The sequence below is a fragment of the Bicyclus anynana genome, chromosome 22 (genome assembly GCF_947172395.1).
Source record: "Bicyclus anynana chromosome 22, ilBicAnyn1.1, whole genome shotgun sequence".
Classification (NCBI taxonomy): Eukaryota; Metazoa; Arthropoda; class Insecta; order Lepidoptera; family Nymphalidae; genus Bicyclus; species Bicyclus anynana.
This window is the reverse complement of record NC_069104.1, coordinates 9,055,570-9,081,039: the sequence shown is the minus strand read 5'-3', so window position 1 is coordinate 9,081,039 and position 25,470 is coordinate 9,055,570. Positions and strand designations below refer to the sequence as shown.

General features: G+C 36.1%; 3 protein-coding genes across 6 annotated transcripts in view; 2 read left to right on the top strand and 1 right to left on the bottom strand.

Annotated features, from left to right (window-relative positions):
* Nucleotides 1-796: 796 nt before the first annotated feature.
* LOC112053555 (uncharacterized) lies at nt 797-9,414 on the top strand. Its single transcript, XM_024093010.2, has 2 exons — nt 797-966; nt 5,593-9,414. The coding sequence occupies exons 1-2, from the start codon at nt 933-935 to the stop codon at nt 5,982-5,984; spliced, it is 426 nt and encodes a 141-aa protein (XP_023948778.1). The 5' UTR covers nt 797-932; the 3' UTR covers nt 5,985-9,414.
* Nucleotides 9,415-10,260: 846 nt separating this feature from the next.
* LOC112053556 (D-aminoacyl-tRNA deacylase) lies at nt 10,261-13,989 on the top strand. Of its 2 annotated transcripts, XM_052888362.1 has the most exons (5): nt 10,261-10,416; nt 11,382-11,472; nt 12,194-12,320; nt 12,852-12,960; nt 13,717-13,989. In XM_052888362.1, the coding sequence occupies exons 1-5, from the start codon at nt 10,374-10,376 to the stop codon at nt 13,872-13,874; spliced, it is 528 nt and encodes a 175-aa protein (XP_052744322.1). In that variant the 5' UTR covers nt 10,261-10,373; the 3' UTR covers nt 13,875-13,989. The 2 variants fall into 2 exon arrangements, with proteins under 2 accessions (XP_052744322.1, XP_023948781.2); XM_024093013.2 differs by lacking the exons at nt 12,194-12,320; nt 12,852-12,960; nt 13,717-13,989 and having other exon boundaries at nt 11,382-11,476.
* Nucleotides 13,990-14,831: 842 nt separating this feature from the next.
* The window catches only part of LOC112051154 (microtubule-associated protein Jupiter), a 207,717-nt gene continuing 197,078 nt past the window's right edge, over nt 14,832-25,470 (bottom strand). For 2 of the 3 annotated variants that reach the window (XM_052888306.1, XM_024089663.2), the window contains exons 2-5: nt 22,551-22,710; nt 21,386-21,524; nt 18,867-18,959; nt 14,832-16,907 (exon numbers count right to left, since the gene is read on the bottom strand). In XM_052888306.1, the coding sequence (XP_052744266.1) occupies nt 16,774-16,907; nt 18,867-18,959; nt 21,386-21,524; nt 22,551-22,710 (526 nt within the window). In that variant the 3' untranslated portion in view covers nt 14,832-16,773. The remainder of the gene's footprint in view (nt 16,908-18,866; nt 18,960-21,385; nt 21,525-22,550; nt 22,711-25,470) is intronic. The other variant, XM_024089664.2, reaches the window with a different exon arrangement.

The following is a 25,470-nucleotide window of genomic DNA, read 5'->3' as shown; positions in this document are numbered from 1 at the left end:
CGATCACGCAAAGAGACTTTAAGCATAGCGCGCTCCATCGCCCGCTGAGTGACTTTGAGCCTTCTAATAAGGCCCATAGTCAGCGACCAAGTCTCGGGTGCGTAGGTCATCACTGGCAACATGCACTGTTCGAAGAATTTCGTCTTCAAGCACTGAGGAATTAAGGTAATAATTGCGATTATTACATTATGTAAGCCCGCCAACCTGCATTGCAGCAGTGTGATGGGTCTATGCTTCATATCCCTCCACATTTGGATTTTCCAAACTTTTCCTTTTTTACAAGGAAAAGATTAAAAAACCCAAACCTTGGAAACACCTAGGATTATGTGTGACAGAGCTCTTTTATTTTAATTTTTAATTATATGACAAGTAAGCCTTTGACTGCGATCTCACCTTAATTGACTTTGCAGTCAGATGGGAGGGTGCTTACTTGGAAGAGGTACAATTCTACCCATACCTCTGACGGTTTCTAGGCAGCATCATACCGGAACGCTAAATTGGTATTACTTTGCCCCTGGGGCCGCAATAGCCATAGCCACTATTTTCCTCGTGTACTGCTGTCATGCTTATTTCTAATGCCAAGAACCTTGATGTGTTGGGTGATGTAAACCCCTTATCGCCGATCTCTTTAACGACTAGCCGTGAAGACTGTCAGGATTAAATTGAATATAGAACATGGCAAAAACGAGTATTCCACATGACAATACAGCTTTCCTTCTCGCTCTGCGACGCTATCTCCGCGGCCGGTGCGGCGACGCGACGCGAGCTGTCTGGGCCTTCGATTTTCAAACCCAGCCCGGCGCTCCAACTTCGGCACAACACGTTCGAATTTCAAACGGTTCGCACGCGGCATCTCTCGCGATCAGTTCAGTAATCACTTGATCTATTTTGAACATTTTGTGAGTGTTTCCAAACTGTGTTATACAGCAAATATGTGTGAAAAGAGGATAAGGAAAATTAAAAAAGGTATGCATTATTTATGGTAATTTAATTATTAATTAAAAAAGAAAATAGCAAAGCTTTAATAATTATGTGGCACTGACCTACCATATCGTTGGAAAACTGCTATACATGTGTTATGATTTTGCTTCGTCGCGAAATATTTTCTGTTATTAGAATTTTATAAAATTCTAATGCTATTTGTTTGTTTGATTATTTTTAACGGAGGCAATACAATAATAATTATAACCGGCGCTGCCGATATTTCGGTCAAGGTTGAAGCTGCGTATTAAAAATTTGCGATAACTAATTTACTGTCGATTTTCCAAACACATTTCAGAAATTCGATTATTGAAAGTGGTTTGAGGAAAATTTCTTTTAGTTATTGACTTTCTGCATCTATTAGGAATATTCATTATTATAATTTATTTTATAATAGAATTCGGCTGTTGCTGGTTTCCATAAATGCATTGTGTATTTACTCCATAAATGCAAAACTGCATACCTAGCTGAAATCTTGACTGACTTATTGCGAACCTGTTTTTCCATTTTGTTCTTATAATGCATACCCTAACTAAAAAGCTCGTGCACGCCACTGTTTTTCCAATCGGCAAAGAACTATAGTCATTATGATAATGCATTTTAGTAATAACCTTAAATTTTAATAATAATTAAGTTTACATGATTACCAGCATCTTAGGGTTTTTGGTAGTTGGGTTGGATACAGAAGGCAGTAATTTGAAAGCCTTCAGACGGCGCGTATTATAAAATCCCAGCCCCCCTAGCCAAGTGGCATGTCGATTCTCTTTCTACGATCGCTAACGCTTCGAAAACTAGAAAAATTTATGGGAATGACAGTGACAGTCTTGATCACGTCACGTGACGTAATGTTTCGACATGTCATTCCCTGAGGGTCAGCGAAAAATCTCTTTAAATAAAGAAAAAAAATATATGCTTATCACATGATTGTTTCGTATAGTGATTTTATTTTTATTAGAATTTAATAACCTCTATTTATTTGAGAATTTGACTCTCAGCGGGTGACTTCAAAAGACAGTAGTTCAACAGGCGGGAATCGAACCCATGGCCTCTCTGTGTTGTCCCATTTTTTATGGAGCTATCGCGGTTTCTAAATATACCACAACCATAGATAACACATAACAAGTACATTATACAGGAACTGTCGTAGACAATCCTCTTCCAAGAATGTAATGTTGTTTGAAAGATCCGTAAGCACATATTCGCGATAAATGTTATGTATATTTTCTTTGATGACTAACTAACTATACTCGGTATAATTGTAATCTACGTAAATATTAACGTTACATTTATTTTTACTAGCCTATGCCCATGACTTTGTCTTGATTCGTGTTCAAAAAATAAATGTTTTATTTTTAAAAATTAAGGTTTTCTCTATCTCGATACTAAAATTATTTATTAAGGGTTTTGGTTTAAGTGCTTTAAACATTGACGGCGTAATATTACCTTAAATGGTGTTATTTTGTTATTCACTGGGAAAAAACAATCACATAAGCATGCGTCACCGAAATATCCAGTGAAGAGAAAAGACATAATTGTCGACCAATAGTGATTTCTGCGGATCTCTAGTCCTCACAAGAGGACGTCCATCGATTGATAATGATGAACAGGTCACGGTTACCCCCTCCCGAATGACCCTCTAAGCCGAGGTCCGAGTCTCACAGGAGACGCCCTTAGAGAGGCGTCCGTCCTCTGTCTTTATTTCAGCCTTCGGGTCTCATCAGGCGATGCTTCTGCGCTCGCCCAAACCAAGTGGTCCCACATGGAGCCATCGGCACTTACTCAACATCTCTTGTTCTGTAATACTTTATGGGTTACTTGGGATAGGCGCGGAGAGTGACTTGAGTGGAAAAGGGGAGTGTTTGTTAACAGTCAAATGCGCCTTTAACCCTACACACAACGTTCAAAAGTGCGTGACTTCACTAAAGGTCATTCTCTGCCATTTTAGGGTCTTTTTAAGGTTACAGTTTGATTTGTTAATTAAGTTGTCCTGACAAATGTTGTGAATCATAACCTTTGTTCGATATTAGTTTTCTTATTTTTGTAATCACTTCTGAGTCTGCTAAAATGATATTGATGACACTATAAAGGTGATGCTGATCGAATTCATATGCTCCTATTTTAAGTCGGGTAGAATGATTACCACAACGATTGACAACACAATGCAGTCACGTTACTTGTAATGGCGTGGTGTCAAAAACCGGCCGCCAACAAACAACGTGCCTCTTACACGTGCGGGACAGGAATTTTAACGATATGATCACCTTTGACTGTAGGTGTAGGTACTATATTGTGTTACGTTCAAACCCAACATTATAATATTACACTACATCAGGGTTTCTCAAAGTGGGGTACACCATTCGACGGCAGGAGGTTCGCGACAATTTACGTAATGGTGACTTGATAACTGATACGGAGTCAGAATTAAGATTAAAATTGTCCAAAATTACTCCTAACATTGAATCCATTTGCGACAAGAAACAAGCACACCCATTAATACTGCGAAGACATTTTGTTTTGGTACTTTATGTGTTACCTTTTATTCAAATAAAAAAAACCTTATTCAACACTCAAATATTTTTTTTTCTTTCGGTGGGGGGGGGGGTGTCAGTCAGTAATTAGTATAGGGTTCGCTGTCACTTCAAAATTTTAACAAAGGTTCGTGGAGCACTACCTAGTATAGACGGAGAGCCCGTGAACCCCAGACCTTTGTCATTTTATAACAGCTGAAAGTTTGTCAGTAAGTACGGTAGCCAATTATGGAGTTTGGACCGTGCTAGCTTTGGAAGGTAGCAGGTTTTAAGTATCCAGACCCTCAATCTTCTAAGTATAAAGTATATTTTTTAAAATCATTATCGGCATAATATGAGAAATGATATCCCCATTTGGCTTCATAGCAACAAAAAATGAAAATTGAATGGACAGGCTGTATGGTCACAAACCATTGTCTGAACATACTCCTACTGTAAAATTTTGTTTTATACCCCGTAGTAAAAACATATCGTGCGCTTGTATTCCTCGCGACGCTCGGGATTATTTTTTTAAATTCGTTTTAGAACCCTTCGCTTGTTGTAATAAAACATTTTTGCTGCCTAGAGCACAACAAATAACTATTTTCTATATTTTGTTGATTTGGCTATTAAGTATTCCACTTGTTTATACCGCTTACCGACTTCAAAAAAAGAGGAGGTTCTCAGTTAAAAGCGCATGTTTTTTTTTCAATGTTTCTTACCTCATAACTTCATCATTTATTAACCAATTTTGAAATTTTTTTTTTGTTTGAAAGAGAATACTTCTATTTTCATTTTCATGAAGTGAATCAGTTTAGTCATTTTGTATTAAAATAACTGACATACGTCTTTAAAGTCGGTTCCATTTTTATGTAAAAAAGAATATTGTTGTTTCTTATTTACACTGTTTCTTGTTTATATTGTGCAAGATTATAGTTCTAGATTTTGTAGGTCGTAAAATAGGACGTAAAATTGGAAACTCGAGCTTTGTAACAACGCCATTAGAACGGTAAATGATCGGAGTAGTTCAATGTCGTTAGGCGAGTTGGTCTCGAGTGAGAGTGGATCTAGTCAACTATAGGCGTACTTGATACGTTGTTTTTGTTTGCTCAACCTTGAGTGATTGTTTGCAGTTTACTTATTTTTTTTTAAGTGTGTTCGTTCAGTTGCAACAGACTGGGTAGTGACTCATATTAAATTTAATATAAACAATATTAATTTCGTATAGTATGGTTTAGGGGTCCGAAATATATCGATATTAATTAATAAAAGTTAAGGATTTCTCCATTCAGTCCATTTTGTGACGTAATAATGTTACTCGATGTAGGTACTGAAGGATTACCTAAACGTCAAAGTAATAAATAACTAATAATTTTGACAAACACTAAACCGTTTGGTTAAGGTTCAGTGTTTACGTGACGAAGATAAGGTATACCTACCATCATGGCCGACAGTAGACAGAAGTATATCTACATAGAAAATCAAAGTGAACGATATGCTGATTTTGATGAAAATCAAAATCAAAATCCATTTTTTTCAAGTAGGCTTAGTTTACCAACACTTCTCAGACGTCACGTTTAACTATTACTCTACCACGGTTCGAAAAGGATCTGATATGTTCAATTCCTTTTTTAATTTGTCGCAAACATAGCAATATCATAACCCTAAAATTTACTTCTTCAAAACTTCCGACATTGTAGGCAACGTTTGGACAGTTCATATGTCTTGTCTTATCACAGTAAGACATCATCATATCCTTATTCCATGCTAAGTGGTCGTCACTATGTCTGCCTTTACCATTTTCTTTTCTACTTCAATCTTACTTACTAAGTACTTTTGCCATGTTTTCTTTCCTTCACAAGCTTCAAATGTAAAATTCATCTTTTAGATAATAGGTATAACAATCGCTTTCCCCGCATTCTTCAACACGACCTGGCGGTGCATATAGCCGAAACAAACTTTATCCAGACAGATCTAATTGTGGACTGCACTCTCGACATACAGAACAGACAGAAACGCTTTCAACTCCGTCTCAACCGCCTATGTTCCCCGCATTACATGTCCCTAAACACATGAGGCTAAAAATAGTTTTCCGTTGTTACAGGGTCGCACTTAGCGCGCATGCGTGAGGCGAGACGCCTTCAACGGCTGCAATGGGTGACATCGCCCATACCCGCCGAGGAAGCACCACCAACTCCCGCTCCCGTACCCGTCGCAGTCCCCCAAACCGCCGTCGACAAGTCCACCCACAACCGAGTCATCCTCGAGCTCGCGTGGAAGACCATCGCTCTTATGCAAAAGAACAGGCTCATACAACAAAAGATCATCGCCTTGCAAAGGGAGACCTCGGAGTTCATTACAGCTGTCATGAGCAATCCGGAAAACAGGCGGCGGTATTTAGAACATGTCCGGCTTTACGGTGCTGGTCTGATCACCTTGCAGCCTACCGAAGAAGCGCGGAGTACCCCCTTAATTAAGATTGAGCCGAAAGATTAAAGAGTGCAATGTCTATGGCAGGTGTTGCCATGTAAGTGGGGACTGTCCTAAAACTTCCCCTGTATTGTGTAACAGACAAATCTTTGGCTAGTATTTGATGAGTACCTTTAAGTATTCTCAAAATATTGGCAGCTGTTGCTATTAGATTCAAACAATTGTGTTAAAAATACATGGTTCTTGAGATATATAGAATTATTTTTAGTTTATAGTTATGATCATGCAACTTTTCTAAAAGGTTTATTGATCACAAAACTCAGCATTAGTACTAATAATATTGCCATCGTATGGAATTATGGAGTACCAATTATTAAAGTTACACAAAATGGAAGCTAGTTTTCTCCACTTGCAAGACAGAATCTGATATATTGAATGAATGTGAATGTGCATGCAAATGAATTTAGTTTTTTTTTAATTATTTTGTAGTAGGTACGTTAATCTTTAGTTCTTGTATTGTGATAATTGTTAGCGAGTATATTAAGTCGGTTTAATCTATATTATAATTATTTAATTTGAATACTTATTGGCGAAGGTAAAATGATAGAAATACGGCTCCTCTTGCACTGAACTTTTTCATTCATTTTATTCTATAAATCTAAAATTAAGAATATGCGGATATTAAAGCAGAATATAAAGAAATTACCAAAAATATAACAACTCAGTTTTTCATATTTTTTAAGTTCCGTATAGTATTCTTTCTCAATAAAAACAATATGAAATAAAAAGAAAAAAAAAACAGTTTTTACAATAAAAAAAATTCGGACTGGCTTAAAATATGCTATTTTTAATAACTTTTGTGTTAAAATCTTTAAATGTGTGAAGATGCCAGCTAAAAATAAATTAGTTATCGAATTAGCTATGGATTCAATTTTTTTTTGTTGTCAGTTTGAAGTTACCAATAAATACTCGTGTTTAAATTACCATGCAGCATATTCTTAGTTTTACAATTTCAGTAGTTTGCGATAAGTACTTAAAATAGTGGTACAAGAAGCAACCAATCAAAATGATTCCAATTCGGTGCCAGGTTTATCGTATTTTTTTTTCTTTTTGCCTTCCAACAATAATATTTAAATGCAGTGTCTTATTTAAAAAAAATGTTGTGGCTAATATAGGAAACCTTCTTGTTGTAAATTTATATCAAGGTTGTTACTACGAGGCTGTTTAATGTACCTATCTAGATTTATCTTCGTACCCCTACTAAATTATGTAGTGAAATTGTACCAATATATATAAGAAAAAATATCGGAATGACCTAGTCACAGAGTATAAATCGAAGCAGACATTTAAAAGATTAAGTATCACGCGTTGATAGATAGATATTTCGTGTCTCTTACAAAGCCTAGTCTATCACGACACAGCCGTTTTCAATAACAATAGCCTATATATAATACTAATAATATGCTCCCGACCGACTTTTCGGTCACGGCGGCTAATCTCATGGTGAGATTAACCATGTACGCAGGAGATATTATAGTGCACAAGTGTATGCGCAAGCACAGGTGCACTCTCTCTTCCCTCACTCTCGAAATCCGATGGGACGGCAGACCGACACGACCGGTGAGAGATCAGGCGCAGGGCCGACGGCTTTACGTGCTCTCCGAGGCACGGGGGTGTACTAACACCGCCAACTTCCCAACTCCTGGCTGCTATTAAGATTTTTCCTTGTAAGAAAAATCCCAATAACCTATTTTGTTTTTGTTGGCATGACCCGGGATTCGAACCCTGGACCTCATTGTCCGTAGCTGAATCAGCTAACCACGGGGCCAATGAGGCAGTGATATAATACTATACGTTAGTTAGCTGAAGCATTAGCTTACATTAATGGTCAAGAGCCTAAATTAGTTACCTATTCAGTTACTAAAAAGTTCATATACATTGCCTGGCTATGTATAATGTATATACATTAAAAAAAAATGTGGCAGTTAAGCTATCTATCTAGCAGGAACATCCTTATTGAAAGTCGGTTAAAAGTGAGACGAAAATTTTCCTTTAGTTATGCTAGTTCTAAACTAAATAACATAGCATCTTCTAAAAGCTTCGCCTTAGTCTAGTTTATAAAATAATTTAAAAATAATTCTTCCTATTAATGTGATTGTTGTCGTTTATTTAATCTGAATGTATTAAATTAAATGTAAAAAACCGAATATAAATATAAAAATACACCAGATATAGATCGGTAAAATATTAGTTTTATAATGCAAGAAGGATTCGATCTTATACCGATAATTTATAATTATGTGATATACCTACTATCATATATTTCGAAGTATATAAATCTCTAAACTAAATCCAGAGCTTAGTAATTTAAGAAAAAACACCTGTCTTAGTCTAGTGTTACCAGTAACATGGAATAGAATATTGGATATAATATTATAAAGAGGATAGAAAAGTTAAGCTTAGAGATTTATGTGCAAACGAATTAGCACTGTACGTAGTTGTTTTAAGGTTCATAATTATGTTTAATGTAGAAAGCATTTAATAGTTTTTAGATGATTTGCACACACAGACCTACCAAAACCTGTGTTCATTTTGTTAACCTACATTAGTTAGTTAGGTATATGATTATAGAATGAATCATTTACAAAACCCATTTATACTTAAAGCCTGACCTTATAATCAGAAATTAATTATATCAACATTTCAAAAAGAGCACATGTCTGAAAATTTAAAATGTCCTGCACCTGTAGCCGAGTGGCACGTCGATTCTCTTTCTAAAATCGCAAACGCTTCAAAAACTAGAAAAATGTATGGGAATGACAGATCTTGATCACGTGATCTGTCGATAGCAAATGTAATTTTTCTAGTTTTCGAAGTGTTTGAGATCGTAGACAGAGAATCGATATTCCACTTGGCTACAGCAGGTGTATAACTTCCAAATCGGTGTATAATTTCTTTAAGTAACTAGTGTATTTTGCTGTTAGCCTTCAAAAATTACTAAATTTTTTTTTAATTAATCTAAATTGCGAAATTGTACAGAATATCTGCCATGTGCTCATTTCGAAATTGTATATTCAATTGTTTTCTGCATTGCCGCTGTAATGATGCTGTTTTTTTCGGAAAATAGACGTAAAAACGGCAGACTGACATGTCAGTTGGTACAGCTGTGGTTTTCAACAGAGGTACTGGGTTCAATCCATAGTTCAGGTCTATCGGGTCATCTGTAATTAATTGGAAAAAGATGCGGATTTATATTATGAACGTTTTTTTTTCAACGAATTGAAAGTACCTACATTATTTCAACACCACGTGGGTACCGCTATCCTTCTTTGAAAAGTATTACTATTGTTAGATTGTAATGCACAACGCTCCCTATGTTTAAATGTAAGGTAGCCTTAAGTTTAACGCTTTAAATTTGTTTAATATTTAATGTGTGTAAAAACTTTTGATTAGTTATTATTTGGAGAATAAACTAGTCTGGATGATTAATTAATAATTTGTTTATATTCAGCAAATCCTTAATCCCGCTGCAGGTAATATAAAAACGTAAGTAGATATCTATCTGTCTACCTAAACCTAGTTAACTTATATCTAGGTTTCTAAAATAATAAAAACTAAGGTTATATAGTTTTTTAAATGAGGTTTAAGAAACGATCTAAAATGTATTTATTACACAAGAGTGTCGATGGAATATCGTCATTAGGCACCTACTTAGTATAAAATGAAGTCGCTTCCGATAGATGTTCGGAATATTTTAAACTATTCAACGGATTTTAATGCAGTTTTTAGTAGAGTAGTATTGGGTTGGGAAGGTTTATATATAAAGAAAGTAGGTACATACCTATCTACTTATTATAACATAGAAAATTCAACAGAGCTTTAAAAAGCGGAGGCAAAGCGGCTGGCGAACCGAAAATTCTCGTGATAAATGTTGTAGACAATATCTATGTATAGGTACTCATAAGTACCCATTATGTAACATAAAAAAATATTACTCTCTAAGGGCTAGTTTGGACTATTTTAGTCGAGTACGAACAATTTTTGGATTTACCGCCCAAAAATCGTTCGTACTCGACTAAAATACTAAAGACGTAGTCCAAACTATGGCTATGTAAGTAATATTTCCAATATTCCAATTTATAACCCTTTGGTTATCAGTCTGTTGAATTTAACAAAGTTGTCAATGTCTCAAAAGGGTAAGAATTCGGAGCTAAAATCCACTTATTAAAAAAAAACTATAATTGTCTAAAGCTTGAAAAACCTAGTACCCGGAACTCTTATTTAAGTGTCAATGTCAAAAGCAGCTGCTCAAATGTCAGTGCCAAGTGCCAACTGCCCGAGTGCCCGACCGTTGCCAAAATAAAATAACAACCTCACCTTTAATTATTTCTTTACAGATAAATTGAAAAACAATAACTTCTGTATGCAAGATTACTACATCAGACATCTATTATAATGAAAGCAATAATACAACGTGTTATGAACGCCAGTGTCAGCGGTCAGTTATAATTAAAACTATTTATTATTAATTTACACTAAATAATGCATAAATAAATGTATTTCTTGAAAGAAATAATAATATTTTACTATCAAATTCCATTTGCATCTGTACTACGGATAACCACATGTGGGACTCTACACTAGCGAGATATTGTTCGTATAGCTCTGCTTCAGTGGAGGTTCGAAGCATATGTTTAATAGCAAAAGCTCAGAACAGAGATTTTAATATTTACTATACAGATTTAATTGAGAATAAAATAATAATAATAAATAAATGAAGTTCCATCATGTAAACTTTCAAGGAAACTTATTTTTTTTAATTCCTTGCAAGTTAGCCCTTGACTAAAATCAATAAGTGGTGATGCAATCTAGACGAAAGACGCCCGCGACTTCGTCCTCCCTTAGACCTCTTTAATCTAGCCCTTAAAGTAGTATCGCTGTAAAAATTGAGTAACTTCTCCTTTTTTTCCCAACATTTCCCTTCACTGCTCTACTCCTATTGATCGTAGAGCGATGAAAAGTATACTATAACCTGCCCAGGAGTGAAGAATAATTGTACCAAGTTTCGTTTGTGAACATAGAGACAGACAAAAATTTTACTGATTTTTGGTATCAATATTGATCACTGATAGTTATTTTGGAAATATATTTTATGTACAGAATTGACCTCTCTACAGAATTAAGTATAGATAAAACTTTTACTAAAGAGTACTGAGATACTTCTTTGTAATAATATGCAGGCAGCTTAGGATCATGGTATTTGGAAGTCCCTACAAAAGGCCTATGTCCTACAGTGGATGTCCATTGATATGATGATGATGATTTATCCCTGAAAAATATTCTGTCATCACTCACACCCAGAGTTCTCTTTAGCAAAGTTGGACTAGAAAATGGGATGAAGTTACCCTATCAATATTCTTAAACAATAAGTTAATAATGAAACCAAAAATTGTTGTTTTCCAGTGAATGGGGAAGTAGTGAGTAGTATTGGAAGGGGAGCATTGGTGTTGATTGGCATTACAAGCACAGATAACACTAAGGATATGGAGTATATGTAATTATTAATCAAATATACATCATCATCATCATTATCAGTCAATGGACAACTGCTGGAGATTTTTATTTTTATTTTTTTTATTTACAACTAGTCCTTAACTACAGTCTAACCTGAGTGCCTAGTTGTGCAGTACTGCCACTAGATGGCGCTGTTTCAATTCCTTTGAATTTCGCGTTTACGTTTTGCATCCGTACACAGTATGAAAACTGCCACTAGGCACTCTGATGGTAAGTGATGATGCAATCTAAGATGAAAGCGAACTAACTTGTTAGGAGGAGGATGAAAATCCACACCCTTTTCGGTTTCTACACGACATCGCACCGGAACGCTAAATTTATTTATTTATTTTTTATTTTTTTATTATTCTTTACAAGTTAGCCCTTGACTACAATCTCACCTGATGGTAAGTGATGATGCAATTTAGATGAAAGCGAACTAACTTGTTAGGAGGAGGATGAAAATCCACACTCATTTCAGTTTCTCCAAGTCATCGCACCGGAACGCTAAATCGCTTTGCGGCACGTCTTTGTCGGTAGGGTGGTAACTAGCCATGGCCGAAGCCTCCCACCAGCCACACCTGGACCAATTAAGAAAACGAATGAATGAATGAAAATGAAACAAATTTAAAGAATGTTAAAGCTCAGTTTTTCATATTACTATTTAATTTTATTATAATCATAACTGTAAACTGTTGAAATTTTTTTATATCATTTTTCAGAGCTAGAAAACTTTTGAGCATAAAACTATTTGATGACGAAAATGAAAAGAGATGGAAGAGAAGCATTGTTGATTGTGACTATGAAGTACTTTGTGTTAGCCAGTTCACTCTATACAACACATGGAAGGTAAAGTAATATATTCTCTAACTTTCCTAGTTAATTCACATTATTTAACTCCAGAATGGCTGAACAAATTATGATGGAATTTAGCACTGATAGTCTGCTATAGCCCAGTGGATATGTGGATATGTCTGGGACATGCACTTCCAACTTTTCAGTATTGTGCATTTTAAGATGAAAAAACGTCGTGAGGAAACCTGCAAACATTAGAATTTTCTAAATTCTCTACATGTGTGAAGTCTGCCGATCCCCATTGGACCAGTGTGTTGGAAGGCCTTACCCCTCTCATTCTGAGAGGAGACTCGTGCTCAACAGTGAGCCAAGGAGCCAATAAGAACAGGATTATTATCTAGGGTAAAGCCAGAATTTAATAATAAAATATTACAGTAGCCTTTTATTATTCAATCATCATTTTTATTTATTAAATTAAATTGCTGGAAAATTTCACAATAAGTTCCGGTATTCCTTTCTTATGAATATGTAAATGCCATCAGTAATTTTTTTTTAAATCATTTGTAACATTAATGTATCTTGCAGGGCAATAAACCAGATTTCCATCTCGCAATGCCTTCGGAAAATTCCAGAGTGTTTTATGAAAACTTTATTGAAATGTTAAAATGTCAATACAAACCAGATAAAGTTAAAGGTAAATATAAATACTTGTTTTTGACGGGTATATAGGGTGGCTAGTTATCACCCTACCGGCAAAGACGTACGTCAAGCGATTCAGCGTTCCGGTACGCTGTCGCGTAGCAACCGAAAGGGTTGTGACTCGTTGAGCTATGTCTGTGACTTTGGTTCTTTTGCGGATTTCTGATTTGATCACGCAGAAATACTCCGAGCATAGCTTTATTTCATCATCATCATCATCATATCAGCCGATGGACATCCACTGCAGGACATAGGCCTTTTGTAGGGACTTCCAAACATCACGATACTGAGCCGCTGCCGTGCTGGAATGGCGACCCCGCACTAGTAAGCGCAGTGTTGGTCGACCCCCCACCAGGTGGACTGACGACATCAAGCGAGTCGCAGGGATTCGCTGGATGCAGCTTTATTTAGATAAACCTAATTTACAGAGAGCCGTGGAAGCCCAATGGATATGACCTCTACCTTTGATTCCGTAGGGTGTGGGTTCGAATCCGGTCCGGGGCATGCACCTCCAACTTTCAGTTGTGTGCATTTCAAGAAATCAAATATCACGTGTCTCAAACGGTGAAGGAAAAACATCGCGAGGAAACCTGCATACCAGAGAATTTTCTTAATTCTCTGCGTGTGTGAAGTCTGCCAATCCGCATTGGGCCAACGTGGTGGACTATTGGCCTAACCTCTCTCATTCTGAGAGGAGACTCGAGCTCAGCAGTGTGCCGAATATGGGTAGATAATGATAATGAATTCATAGATGGCGTTTTCGGCGCATACATGCAAGTATCGCTACAGAATGACGGCCCAGTCACGTTGGAGCTCGAGTCGCCGGCACATATCGAGAAAACATCAAAGAAAGTCAAATCTGTCCCCGTAAAAGCAATGGAAGAAACAGGAGATGATACAAACAGATAATGTATACAATTTTGTTCTAGTTTTACTAAATTATTTATGTTAAAATGTTAAATTGTGTAAGGTATACCTCTAGCATTTAAATAAAATAAAGGTAAGTGTTGTAAAATGTTGCAAATGTATCTATTTTTAAACCCACTTCAAAAAAGAGGAGATTTTTCAATTCTACTGTATCTATATATTTTTTACAATATGGAATTTAAAAAATTTAATTAATTAACTTAAATTGTAAAACTTTGATTTTACTGTGGCCAAAATTTTACTGAAAATCAACACCATTATCATTAAGTTTGCACATTGTAGCTATTACTGAAACCTACCTTATTTCAATAATTAATTTGGCTTTTAAACATTTACCCATACTTTCTTTCTATTATAAAGAGGGAAAGTCTATGTTGTTGTAGGGGGTAATCTCTGGATCTACTGACCCGATTTTGAAAATTCTTTTACCAATAGAAGGCCTAGTTACTTGTGAGTCATAAAGGCTATATTTTATCCTCATACTCTGACGGGAACGATAAATAGTAAGAGTATATTTAAAATTACAGTTGTATAGTTCATCAAGTTACGTTTCAACATAATATTATTCTGTTCAGTAATAGCATGCCACAATAGACAAAAGGCATGTTTTGTAATCAAGTGAATTAGATAAATAGCGATCGACAGACAAAAATTAAATGAGATGGAGTGTCAAGCCAGCCTCAATCGTGTAATGACAAATGCTCAGAGATGGCCGCTCAGAAATTGCGTCACTGACAAGTTATGATCGAATGGGCTATGTAACACAAGAGAGAGAGGGAGAGGGAGAGAAAGACAAAAAACGAGGAAATTGTAATTTAATATGTTTGACCCATTCGCACGACCTGTCACAAACTCAATCTCTGAGCGGCCGAACTTTAGTATCGTATATGCTGCTATAATCCTAAAATGTGGGCAGATGCTATAAAGAAAATACAAATAATTAAAAAAAAACTTTATTTTGAAATAGTGGTTATTATCTATTAACATTAATTGTTAAAATTAGGCCTGTGGCAGCGACATCGTGTTAGATATTAAACGTCTTTACAACGGTGATATGCTAAGTTTACAAACGTCAATTAAATACTCAATACATACGACACCGCCTGTACAAAACACACAACACAAGTGGTCATTCTGTTAACAGATAATTTACCAACATTCAAACATTTACAATTAAACTCTAAACGAGTAGAAAATAAACTAAAAAATGTATAAACAGACAAAATAAATGCATTCTATAAACCTTCTATTTATTTATTTTTTTTTAAATTACGATAATGAAATTCAACAAACGAGATTAAGATTACAATATAAATAGTGTCGAATATTATATTACGTAATTTAATATTTAATTATTATTATTCAATATACTTAGTCCGAGTGCCGTATGATTACTATTTCTATACTGGGAAATATAGATAATATAATCACTGTCTTTTGTTCGATTACACATACGCCTCTATATTCCTTGGGCCCATGAACAAAGTATTTATTCAAGACCGTACTTCTCAAACTTTGCAATGTAATAATCGTAATTATTACATTGCTAAGTTTTAGAAGCTAGTCGGACAAAATTATGAACAATTAATAAAATATATTTATAAAAAAAATAGATAGAGAATACATAAAGGATATTTTAAATAACTTTGTCGGTTAATTTTTAGTAGGTTTATTTTTATCGTATACACTAGGGTTTCTCAAACTTTTGGCTCCACGAACCCCTGTTAAAATTTCCAAGTGACAGCGAACCCCTTACCAACTAATGAAACAGTTATCAAGCCACCATTACGTAAATCTTGTCGCGAACCCCCTGCCGTCGAATGGCGAACCCCTAGGGGTTCGCGTACCCCACTTTGAGAAAGCTTGGTATACATCAAGTCTTGAATATGGTTTGGAAGGAAAACGCCTCAACACCATTGCCTTAATACGTTCATATTTCTGTCCAACTTGCCATGAATGAAATACACAAATTTCGAGAAGTATGGTCATTAATAAATACTTTGTTCCCGAGCCGTGGGACAAAACCACACATACGTACTCTGTATTCTTATAGAATTTTCAATTTCACCACCAATCAAGGCACAATTCGTTTTGGTATATTGCTGATACGTATCCTCACTCCTAATTCTCAATAGCCGTTACATGCGTTTATAAGTGTGATAGATTACAGTTTTCAGGTTTCTTAAAAATTACGAGTGATCGGGAAATTTGAACTTCATTTCAAACACATACATTTTTTATTATACAACTGAATTCCTAATATTTTCCAGTCTTTTCTGGTTTACTAAGTATTTGAGCGTAGTGTTGCCATGTCAAATCGTCTTGATAGAAATTCAAATCTCCCCACCAATAATATAATTTTAAATCTATCGAAATGTTACTATTACAAAAATATCTATAATCTATTCTAAAATAAAAATGTTACCAATAATTATTAAAAAAAAAAATGTTACTGGGACAGGCTAAGGACTCTATGAACAACAAATACCCTTTCAAATTTTAGTGGACGTTGTTTTTTTTTTTATTATCTGTGCAAGTTATTACTTTTAACGATTCAAATACTACTTTTTATTAATATTTAATTTTATTTTTAAGAGATACAATAAACATGTCATGTCATTACGAATTAAAATGCGTCAAAGTTCCGATAAAACCGCGATTCTAATCAGAATAAAAGATGAAAGTATTTAAAAGTGAATCGGAATTGTTACATAAATACTGCTTCGTTTTTCGGTTAGTAATGTTTGATATTAAAAATACAAAATGGATGTCGAGGGTAGTTCATTCCAATTAGAATCGTTCGAATTTTGAATGTATCAACGGCCAATGAACGTGCGGCGGTTGATATTTGGCCGCTGTCATTGGTCAGTTCGCGGGTAGTCTACCAAAGTCCCGACGAGAACCCGCCGGGTGGTACGCGGTTGTGTAGGATGCTGCTGTTGCCGTTTATCGATGTGACTGTGTTGATCTGGCCGTTGAGCGATTTGTAGCCGTCGCCAGTGATCGGGTTGCCTTCTGAAAAGTTTCCATACAAATTGTTGAAAAATCGCATTCACTATGAATTTTTCGGGTAAAAATCGAGCGTTTAGATCTTTTTTACATTAAAATGGGACCGACTTCAAAAACATATTTCAGTTATTTTGATTTTAACACAAAATTAATAAACGGCATATCATGAAAATTAAATGGAACCAATCTGAAAGTATACTCTATCAAACAAAAAAAGAATTTTCAAAATTGATTAACAAATGACTAAGTTATGAGCAAACATGCGCTTCGAATTGAGAACCTCCTTTTTTTGAAGTCGGTTGAAAACCAATTTAGGGAGAACAATGCTCGATCAAGAATCAGACAAGATTATTGAAAATTTGAATGACAAGTCACAATATATTAAATGTTTCCTCAATATACTACTAAAAATCAACAAAGACATGACTATTTGTGCAGACTTTAGATTTTACAAATAGTTAGAGTATCTACAGTACAATTTAAACTAAATGTTCTTTGAGATAACTAACACATAGAGGATTAACTAATACGTTGTACCTACGTATCTAATAAATCCATTATTACAATTTTAATATGTTATAATATTTTAAACCATGCATTCTAAGCTGTTCAAATATAACATTTACAAATCTATATTTGGTAACTACATACATACATCAAAACCTAAATAACTAGGTACGTTAAGAACTTCTTCCACGTTGAAAAAATATACATACTAATCTACAAAGTAAACTGAGCCATGTTGGGGATACTTTCCTCTGCATAACATCAAAAATAAGTATGTATTTTTAAATGTGGATCATGCAAATACAATTGCTTGTAGAATCCATCTATAAGTATCTATCTCTAGATCTCTAAATACACTTTTATGCTCAATTTTACAATCTAACTACAAACAGCTTTTAATAAAATTAAAACCACAGAAGATGCGTGCTATAGTAATAAAGTTATTAATGCGAATTATTAAATAATACAATTATATATAAGACAACTAATTCCTAGGACAACGACAACAAGTAATAGAAGACAATTAAATTGAATTGAAGCATACCTAATTCTAAATTACATTATTTCTATAAAAATATAAGTCACATAACTATATTAAAGTTTCAGTTATAAGAAGCAAATAATAAAAATAAGTTGAGTGCTTAATCGAGGACTTGATCGAATCGTCTTGAAATTCTTTTGTTTTAAGCTTTCTGTACATTAAAAATAAACAGTGCAAGTTGTTTTGGCAAAATATATTTTTTGATTAAAATATTTTGTCACACATACAAAAATAAGTGTTACCAGACTAAATTAAGCACCCACCCAATTCTCTTCGGCGAACATAGTCTAAATAATACGTCTTTTGATTGAAGTCTTCTGCATGCCGGTCAAGATTGAAAAGGTATCCAGGAACATATTTATGGAATATTGGAGGAAATCCCGTGAGCGTGCTGGGGCCGGGACCCGAAGAAGTCGGCAGCAAGGTGACATCCGGAATGGGGCCATCGCGTTCGTATTTAAAAAGAGTGGGCGGTGGATCGTATTTGGAATATGTGAATGGATCTATGGGTCCACCTAAAGATGGTATAGGATTGTATTTATAGTCGGGCTGAGGGCGTTCTCCCAGAGCAGATGTCATGCCAACAAAAGCGTGCGGTGGCAGAGGATGATGAGGAATGACATGCTCCTGCGGTTCAAGATAGTGTTGAGCTGGGAACGGCGGCCAATGGCGGTCCAGAACTAACTGAGGGGAAAGAGAATTCGGATCGATCACGGGATGGACCTTTTCTGGGTCGTCAGTCTTGAGTCCTAACAACGTGTAGGGGCTGTGTGGAATTGTTATTTGTGGTTTCGTGGTGGACTCTACGTAATACTGGGCTGGTTTGGGTGGCCATTCTCGGGTGAAGTATCGGTGGGTGGGTGTGGGTTCGAGGGGGTCGTCGAGTGGGTAGGTGTTGGGGTTGTTGGGTGAGGCACCTCGCAGGCTGGCGGCCGGGTGGCGGCGGCGCGGTGTCGGCAAAGGCACTCCGTCCCCCGTCACCGGGTTCCTCTTCGGTGGCGTGTACGATACTGACCATTTAGAACAATTCATTTCATATGGAACATGGACAGGTATCAGCAATAACATTGATCGGCAAAAAAAACGGGATCATAAATCCTCATCTGCCTTGGTTATTAAAAACAAAGTACTCAGGGTACTTTGTTTTTAATATTTTGCTCATTTTTAATGCCCACCAGTGTTACCAACATTACTCGTAGAAGTATTAGTAATAAGAACATCAAGTCCAAACCTAGTATTTGTACATTTCAGAATTCCATCTGATTAGAGGTTTTTATTACTCATACTTTGTCTATAATTACACTTAGTAATACGTCTTAATTATTTGAATGCGATGCAACCGCTTCTTCTGTATTTTTGATTATTCCAAATTATGATTGATATATTTAATTTCTATTGTTATAGAAGTGTTTATCGCATCGCTAAGCCTTATATTATTATTAATAATTAGATTAAATTATTAATTAATCAATTTTAGTATAATGGTGGGATCAGTCAATTATTTCATTATTGTAATAACATTGGAGTCTTATAAATAAAACTAGTTTAAGGAATTGATTGATACTGACTGCTTATTAGGAGTTTTCAATGTTTTTACACTGTGACGATCGCGTGAATTTCTAAGGAATTTAAACAGTTGCGCAGCATTGCCACTAGATGGCGCTGTTTGAATTCCATATAAATTCGCGTTTACGTTTATGCGATCGTCACTGTATGAAAACATTGAAAACTCCCACTAAGTAGGTACTCTGTTTCTTTGCTACTATTAATTTTATTTATAAGACTAGTAATTTAACGGATTAGATACATGCCAATAATACCATAAATATGTTTTTTTAAATTTAGTTACTTGTACATGTAGTTGAGATGTCGATAGTTAATTGGTATGCCCTTTTATGTCTAGTAAATGTAATGCCTCATCGTCTAATTCTAGCATGCAATCAGTGCTTATATATTGTTATTGATATTTTAAACGAACGCCATAAGGATTATAACTGTCAAACATGGCCGCATGCTCGTTTAGTCAAAGTTCCTCGAAAGTGGAATGGAATTCAGGGTCCCTTGATGCCTCGGGAGTAATTCTTCGAGGTGTTACATACAATTTTAAATACCACACTGCATTTCTTGGTGCGGCTCGCCATTTATACATTCTAGTGGTTCTTGCAAAACAACAATGAATGTGCTTATTTACATGGTGCGTTTAGATGTTTGCAATTCTAACATTCAGCGCTTGTGTAAAATGAAAATAGTGTAAGCTTTTGTAAGCAAAAAGGGTGAACTAAACATTTTCTGTATAAAGTGAATTTGCATTCATAGCCAGTTAACCGAGAGTATTGTATGTTCATAATCAACTGACTATAGATTGAAGGAATTAAAACAAAAACTACTTATATATAAATATGAATTTTCACGAGAGAATCTTAAAAAGAAGAGTCTTAAACCTTTGTGTTCCGATGTTCTGATGCTTAGACTACTTTTGGTTTTTGACTTGCCTAAGTGGTCTGAGTATCAGGCACTAGAATACTGTTAAGGGGTTCAGTGTGGCACAATTTATGAAATATGTGTTTTTTTTTTCAAACACCTATAGAACGTGCATGTGAAGGATAGTATAGCGACTGTGGCGTAACGTAAAAGTGCAGGACTCGTGATGTTGGTTGAAAATTGTATGATCATATTTTGCTTAGTGGTTAGCAAAATACTACTATACTACTCTGTTATTCTAAGCGTTCCTATTGTTAAGTGTTGGACAATTTTACTGATCAACAGTGTTCTACTGTCATGATTTGATGAAGACAAAACTCAAATAGGTGCAAATTTTTTGGGAAATTGCTGAAAACCCACGTAAACGGTTTGAGAATCTATGGGTTAAAGTTTCCAATTTGATAGAATTTTGCACCCATTTAGGAGAGTTGTTCTAATTCTAATTTTATACAATCATTTTGCAACTATTTTAAGTAATCATTTAGCACTTATTTAGTACAATCATTAGGCGCTCATTTGGTGAAGTCTTTTTGTTCTCATTTTATAGAATTATTTTGCTCCAATTTTGTACAATAATTTTGCACTCATTTCATAAAATCATTTAGCATCTATTTAGTAAAACAATTGTGTATTAATTTGGTAATTTGGTAAATTTTAATGGACTGGATAAATTAAAAAAAAATAATCAACCTGGCAACACTAATTCCGCGCGTCCTGTCACCCATACGTGTACGCCACTGAAATTCAATTCCACATTCGATCCCGGTTTAGCGAGGCGTTGGTGTTGCGTGCTCACTAGGGAATTCGATCCCGGACCATTTATCTGATCAATTGAATTCCCCAAAATCCCGGGACTTGAATCCCGCAAAATGGTCCGGGATCTCGGGATTCCCCAGTGCTGGCTCTCGTGCCTACATGGAGAACGACTCACAGTGGTCGGCGGGCTCCGTCTCACCTCGGCTGGGCGTGGAGGAGGCGCTGCCGTTCATCTTGGGCGAGTGCGCCGGGCTGCCGTTCATCTCGCTGTCGCCGAACTGGATGTGGCTGCGGATGGTGTCCGTGATCATTGGCGCCACTGACCCGTTGCCGGCGTTCTGGAACAGGGGCGCACACAGGGTTTCAATTATTATTAGAGTACTGAACGTCAAAATTTCAGAAATGGAACCCTTTGATCACTCGCGTGGCCGTCACAGTAAATCTACGAATCTACTACCGATTAAATAGAAATTCGCTAAACATTATTTTACTAATTCTGAAACAATTAGTTATCAAGTTATTCGAGAAAGTTGACAAACATTTACCATTCTACTACCCCTTATTTTCGATGCTACTGCGAGCAAAATTAAAAATAAACAGAAGTTAGCTTTTTACTTATTATTGAAATCCTTATATAGGTATCCTTATTACGAGGGTTGCCTTATGGGGGGGCTTTTTATAACATATTTCTTTAGAATAGTCATTTTAAAATCAAAAATTTTGAAGAAAATATGTCAAGGGTAGACCCTTTCTCTGAAACTACTGAATCTAAATTTCTGAAAACACAGAGATTAGCTTACTATAGATACTATAGATGACGACCACGGACTAGTTAGACTAGTGCGTGTTGCCAGTGATTACCTATGGTTCGAGACTTTGTCACTAACTATGAGCCTAATAAGAAGGCTCAGAGTCACACAGCGGGCGATGGAACGAACTATGCTCGGAGTATCTCTGCGTGATCGAATCAGAAATGAGGAGATCCGCAGACAGACTACAAGTCACTGACATAGCTCAACGAGCCGCGAAACTGAAGTGGCAATGGGCGGGACACATAGTTCGAAGAGCCGATGGACGTTGGGTTGGGGGTGAAGGTGCTGGAATGGCGACCCCGCACTTGAAAGCGACGACATCAAGCGATTCGCAGGGATTCGCTGGATGCAAGCGGCTCAGGATCGTGATATTTGGCAGTACCTACAAAAGTCCTATATCCTGCAGTGGATGTCCATCGGCTGTTAATATTATGAATAATTAGCGTAATTAAACGCCAATTAGTCATGGAACATAAAACTACCCGTGTTCCCAGTTTACCAGATTCTGGTCAACCAGTCCCAACTAAAATAAATTATTATCTGCATAGATACCTTAACTTGTCCAAAAAGCCTGGTGTGCGTGTCGCGGGGCCGTGTGGGCGTGTCCCTGGCGACGCGGGGTCGCGACGAGCCGTTCTTGATGGGGCTGCCCCCGTCTGTCGTGTCCCCGTTGAATATTTCCGCGATGCAGCTCTTCGGCGCATTGGGAACTCTGTAATGAGAAAATATTTATGTTAATTATTTGGTGAATGCCAAGAAAACTGTCTTGAGTTTATTCAATTGGACTAAAAAAATATTCAGGACATCATTTTATTTCTTTTTTTTATTCTTTACAAGTTAGCCCTTGACTACAACCTGATGGTAAGTGATGATGTAGTCTAAGATGGAAGCGGACTAACTTGTTAGGAGGATGATGAAAATCCACACCCCTTTCGTATTTGCCGGTAGGGTGGTAACTAGCCACGGCCGAAGCCTCCCACCAGCATCTCCGTGTCTTGTAAATCCACCGCGCATACCAATACGCAACGAAGACCGTCAAAAAAATCTTAAAAAGTTTATGATAGTTTCTTTAAATGATGAATGAAACATTTCAGAAGTCTATTCGAGCGATCACTACATGACTAAAAAGGCTTGCACATTTTTGTTAGTGTTCCAAAGCAGTGGTAAATAATCTTGATTTTCAATAACTTGTACGATATTACTAGCATAAGTTTAAAGTAATCATTTAAATAGGTTAGATTAGGCGAATAGGGATGATGACAGTTTTTTAAATTGTATATAAATTAAGAGTACCTACGCTAATAGTAAAGCAATTTTGTAAAAGGAACAGGGTATCTGCGATCATTACTTTCGGAGCTACAGGGATTTAAAGGGTCAGATTTGCGGCGCTGCCGCGGATCCCTGAAAAACGCTCCATACAAAATGGCACGAACTAATGACGTCGTAGGCAATGTGATGATCGTTAGATTTGTATGTGCGTACAAACAAAATTACCAATATCTTTGTTATTTGTGCGTTTATGTTTATAGTTCATTTATTAAAAAATGACACATTTAATGTATAAGGAAGCTAAAACTGTATGAATTTTCATCTAATTACGATAAAAGATTTTTAATACATTTTGAAATTTTATAATCTCATTTATTTTGCAAATATCCAGACGATCTTTGCTTTTTATATATAAATTAGTTAACCTTGACCCTATTTACCCGAATGTATCATAAAAATCAATATATTCAAACCTAGTCATCATCCCCATTTCCAATACCTACATCCCGAGACGTGAAAACCCCCGCTATTTTCATCAGAAACTCGTATTCAAATTGTCGTAACTCGCAGAAGGAGGTATCTACACATTTTTCGTTAGATCGGGACATTGTATCGCCGTGTCAACGAACTGCATCGCCCCACCGTATCCCAACAATAACTTCTACGGTTTTCTAAAATCAAATTGAGCGATTTGTTTGCGGTGGATATTTGTTGACTGCGCGTTCCCCTACGGAAGTGGAAGGGCCCGTGCCCAGGTAATGGGCATGCGTGTCCAGCCAACTGTGGGGCGGCCGATGGTCTATTAATAATGCATTCTACAGGATAGTGTTTCGGTAATCGGATAAGGATTTCGCTCAAGTCATCCTTTGCATTTAATATTACTAATAGCGGATGTGACGACTTTGTATGCGTGGGTTTCCGTTTATTTTTCAGATAATTAGCATATCATATCATTCTTACGACTGATCTTAGTGAAAAAAAGTACCGATTGTCAGTAATGAGTTGTTGAATAATTAGCTTTATTTGCCAGCAAACATTGCATGGAGAATCATGCAGTAGGTTAATGCAAGGATTAAGGCGAACAGAATTGAAAGATTTGCTCATTCAAATAATTATGATCTTGAGATTTGGCTAGTTTTAGGTGACAATATTTTACCCTAAAAGGGAAATGCTTATTTGAATTTCTCATGATCGGTATTAAAACCTACCATAAAGAAAAACACTAAATTCCCATTTTTAAACTTCCTATAAGTTACTTAGTAACCTCGTAATATGTACAACTAAGTAAAGAAATAACTACCGTACTTTGTATGATAGATATTAATTTCTCACTGAAAATCGAATTGTCATTGGACCTCGTTTCAAGGCCCGTCTATGAGCGCATTATGAATAGCTTTTAGGTACTCAATATATTGGTAAGTAAGGAATTAGCATGAATGATCAGGAGACATAATATATTTATAAACCGTTTAACCTACCTACTATGTTTTTTAATTAATATAAAAAAACACGTTTAAATGCTAGGTTTATCTCTGCCGGTCCTTCTGCAGAAGGCTATAAATAGTTCGAGTGGAGTCACAGAAGGCAGTGTTGCATAGCGCGGCAGACCGGAAACCGCACCGCACTGCTGGCGTATCGATTCTGTGAGCCGAGCCAAGATGGAAAATACGTTGATGACGGAAAACTTCCACTTTGGAAAATAGGTAGTCCTTTTTACCCACAAAATGTATTACGCTTTCTTAGCGATATATCTATATTTACTATCAAATAGTTCAGTAGATGTATACATCTGGACTTCATAACGCCTAAAATTTTTGGTAGTTTCTGGATATTTTTAAATACTTAAACTGATGGCTTAGAGTAGGTAAACAAAACGCTATTTTAGATTGCAAAACGTAATCGTGACATAATTATCAGGCAGACGAATTGGAGCATCGTGAAATTCGTCATAATCTTCTTGCCTTCCCGTGTCGAGAAGGTATTCGTATTGCCTCCCCGTGTCGAGAAAGTATTATTCTTGCCTCCCGGTTTCAACAAGGTATTCTTCTTGCCTCTCCGTGTCAATAAGATATTCTTCTTGCCTCTACTTGAAGAGAAGATCTATGAAGATTGCCTCACATTAAAACGGTATTGAAGAAACGTATTGTTTTACCTACTTTCTTACGTATTGTGTTACCTACTTTCTTTTACTTGCATAAAAGTT

Bases quoted from the DNA above. Each gene is read 5' to 3' on its own strand.
- LOC112053555 (XM_024093010.2), top strand. From the start codon at position 933: ATGTGTGAAAAGAGGATAAGGAAAATTAAAAAAG. The intron at 967-5,592 runs GTATGCATTATT...CCGTTGTTACAG, and splicing joins GATAAGGAAAATTAAAAAAG to GGTCGCACTTAGCGCGCATG.
- LOC112053556 (XM_052888362.1), top strand. From the start codon at position 10,374: ATGAAAGCAATAATACAACGTGTTATGAACGCCAGTGTCAGCG. The intron at 11,473-12,193 runs GTAATTATTAAT...ATCATTTTTCAG, and splicing joins ACTAAGGATATGGAGTATAT to AGCTAGAAAACTTTTGAGCA. The intron at 12,961-13,716 runs GTAAATATAAAT...ATGAATTCATAG, and splicing joins CAAACCAGATAAAGTTAAAG to ATGGCGTTTTCGGCGCATAC.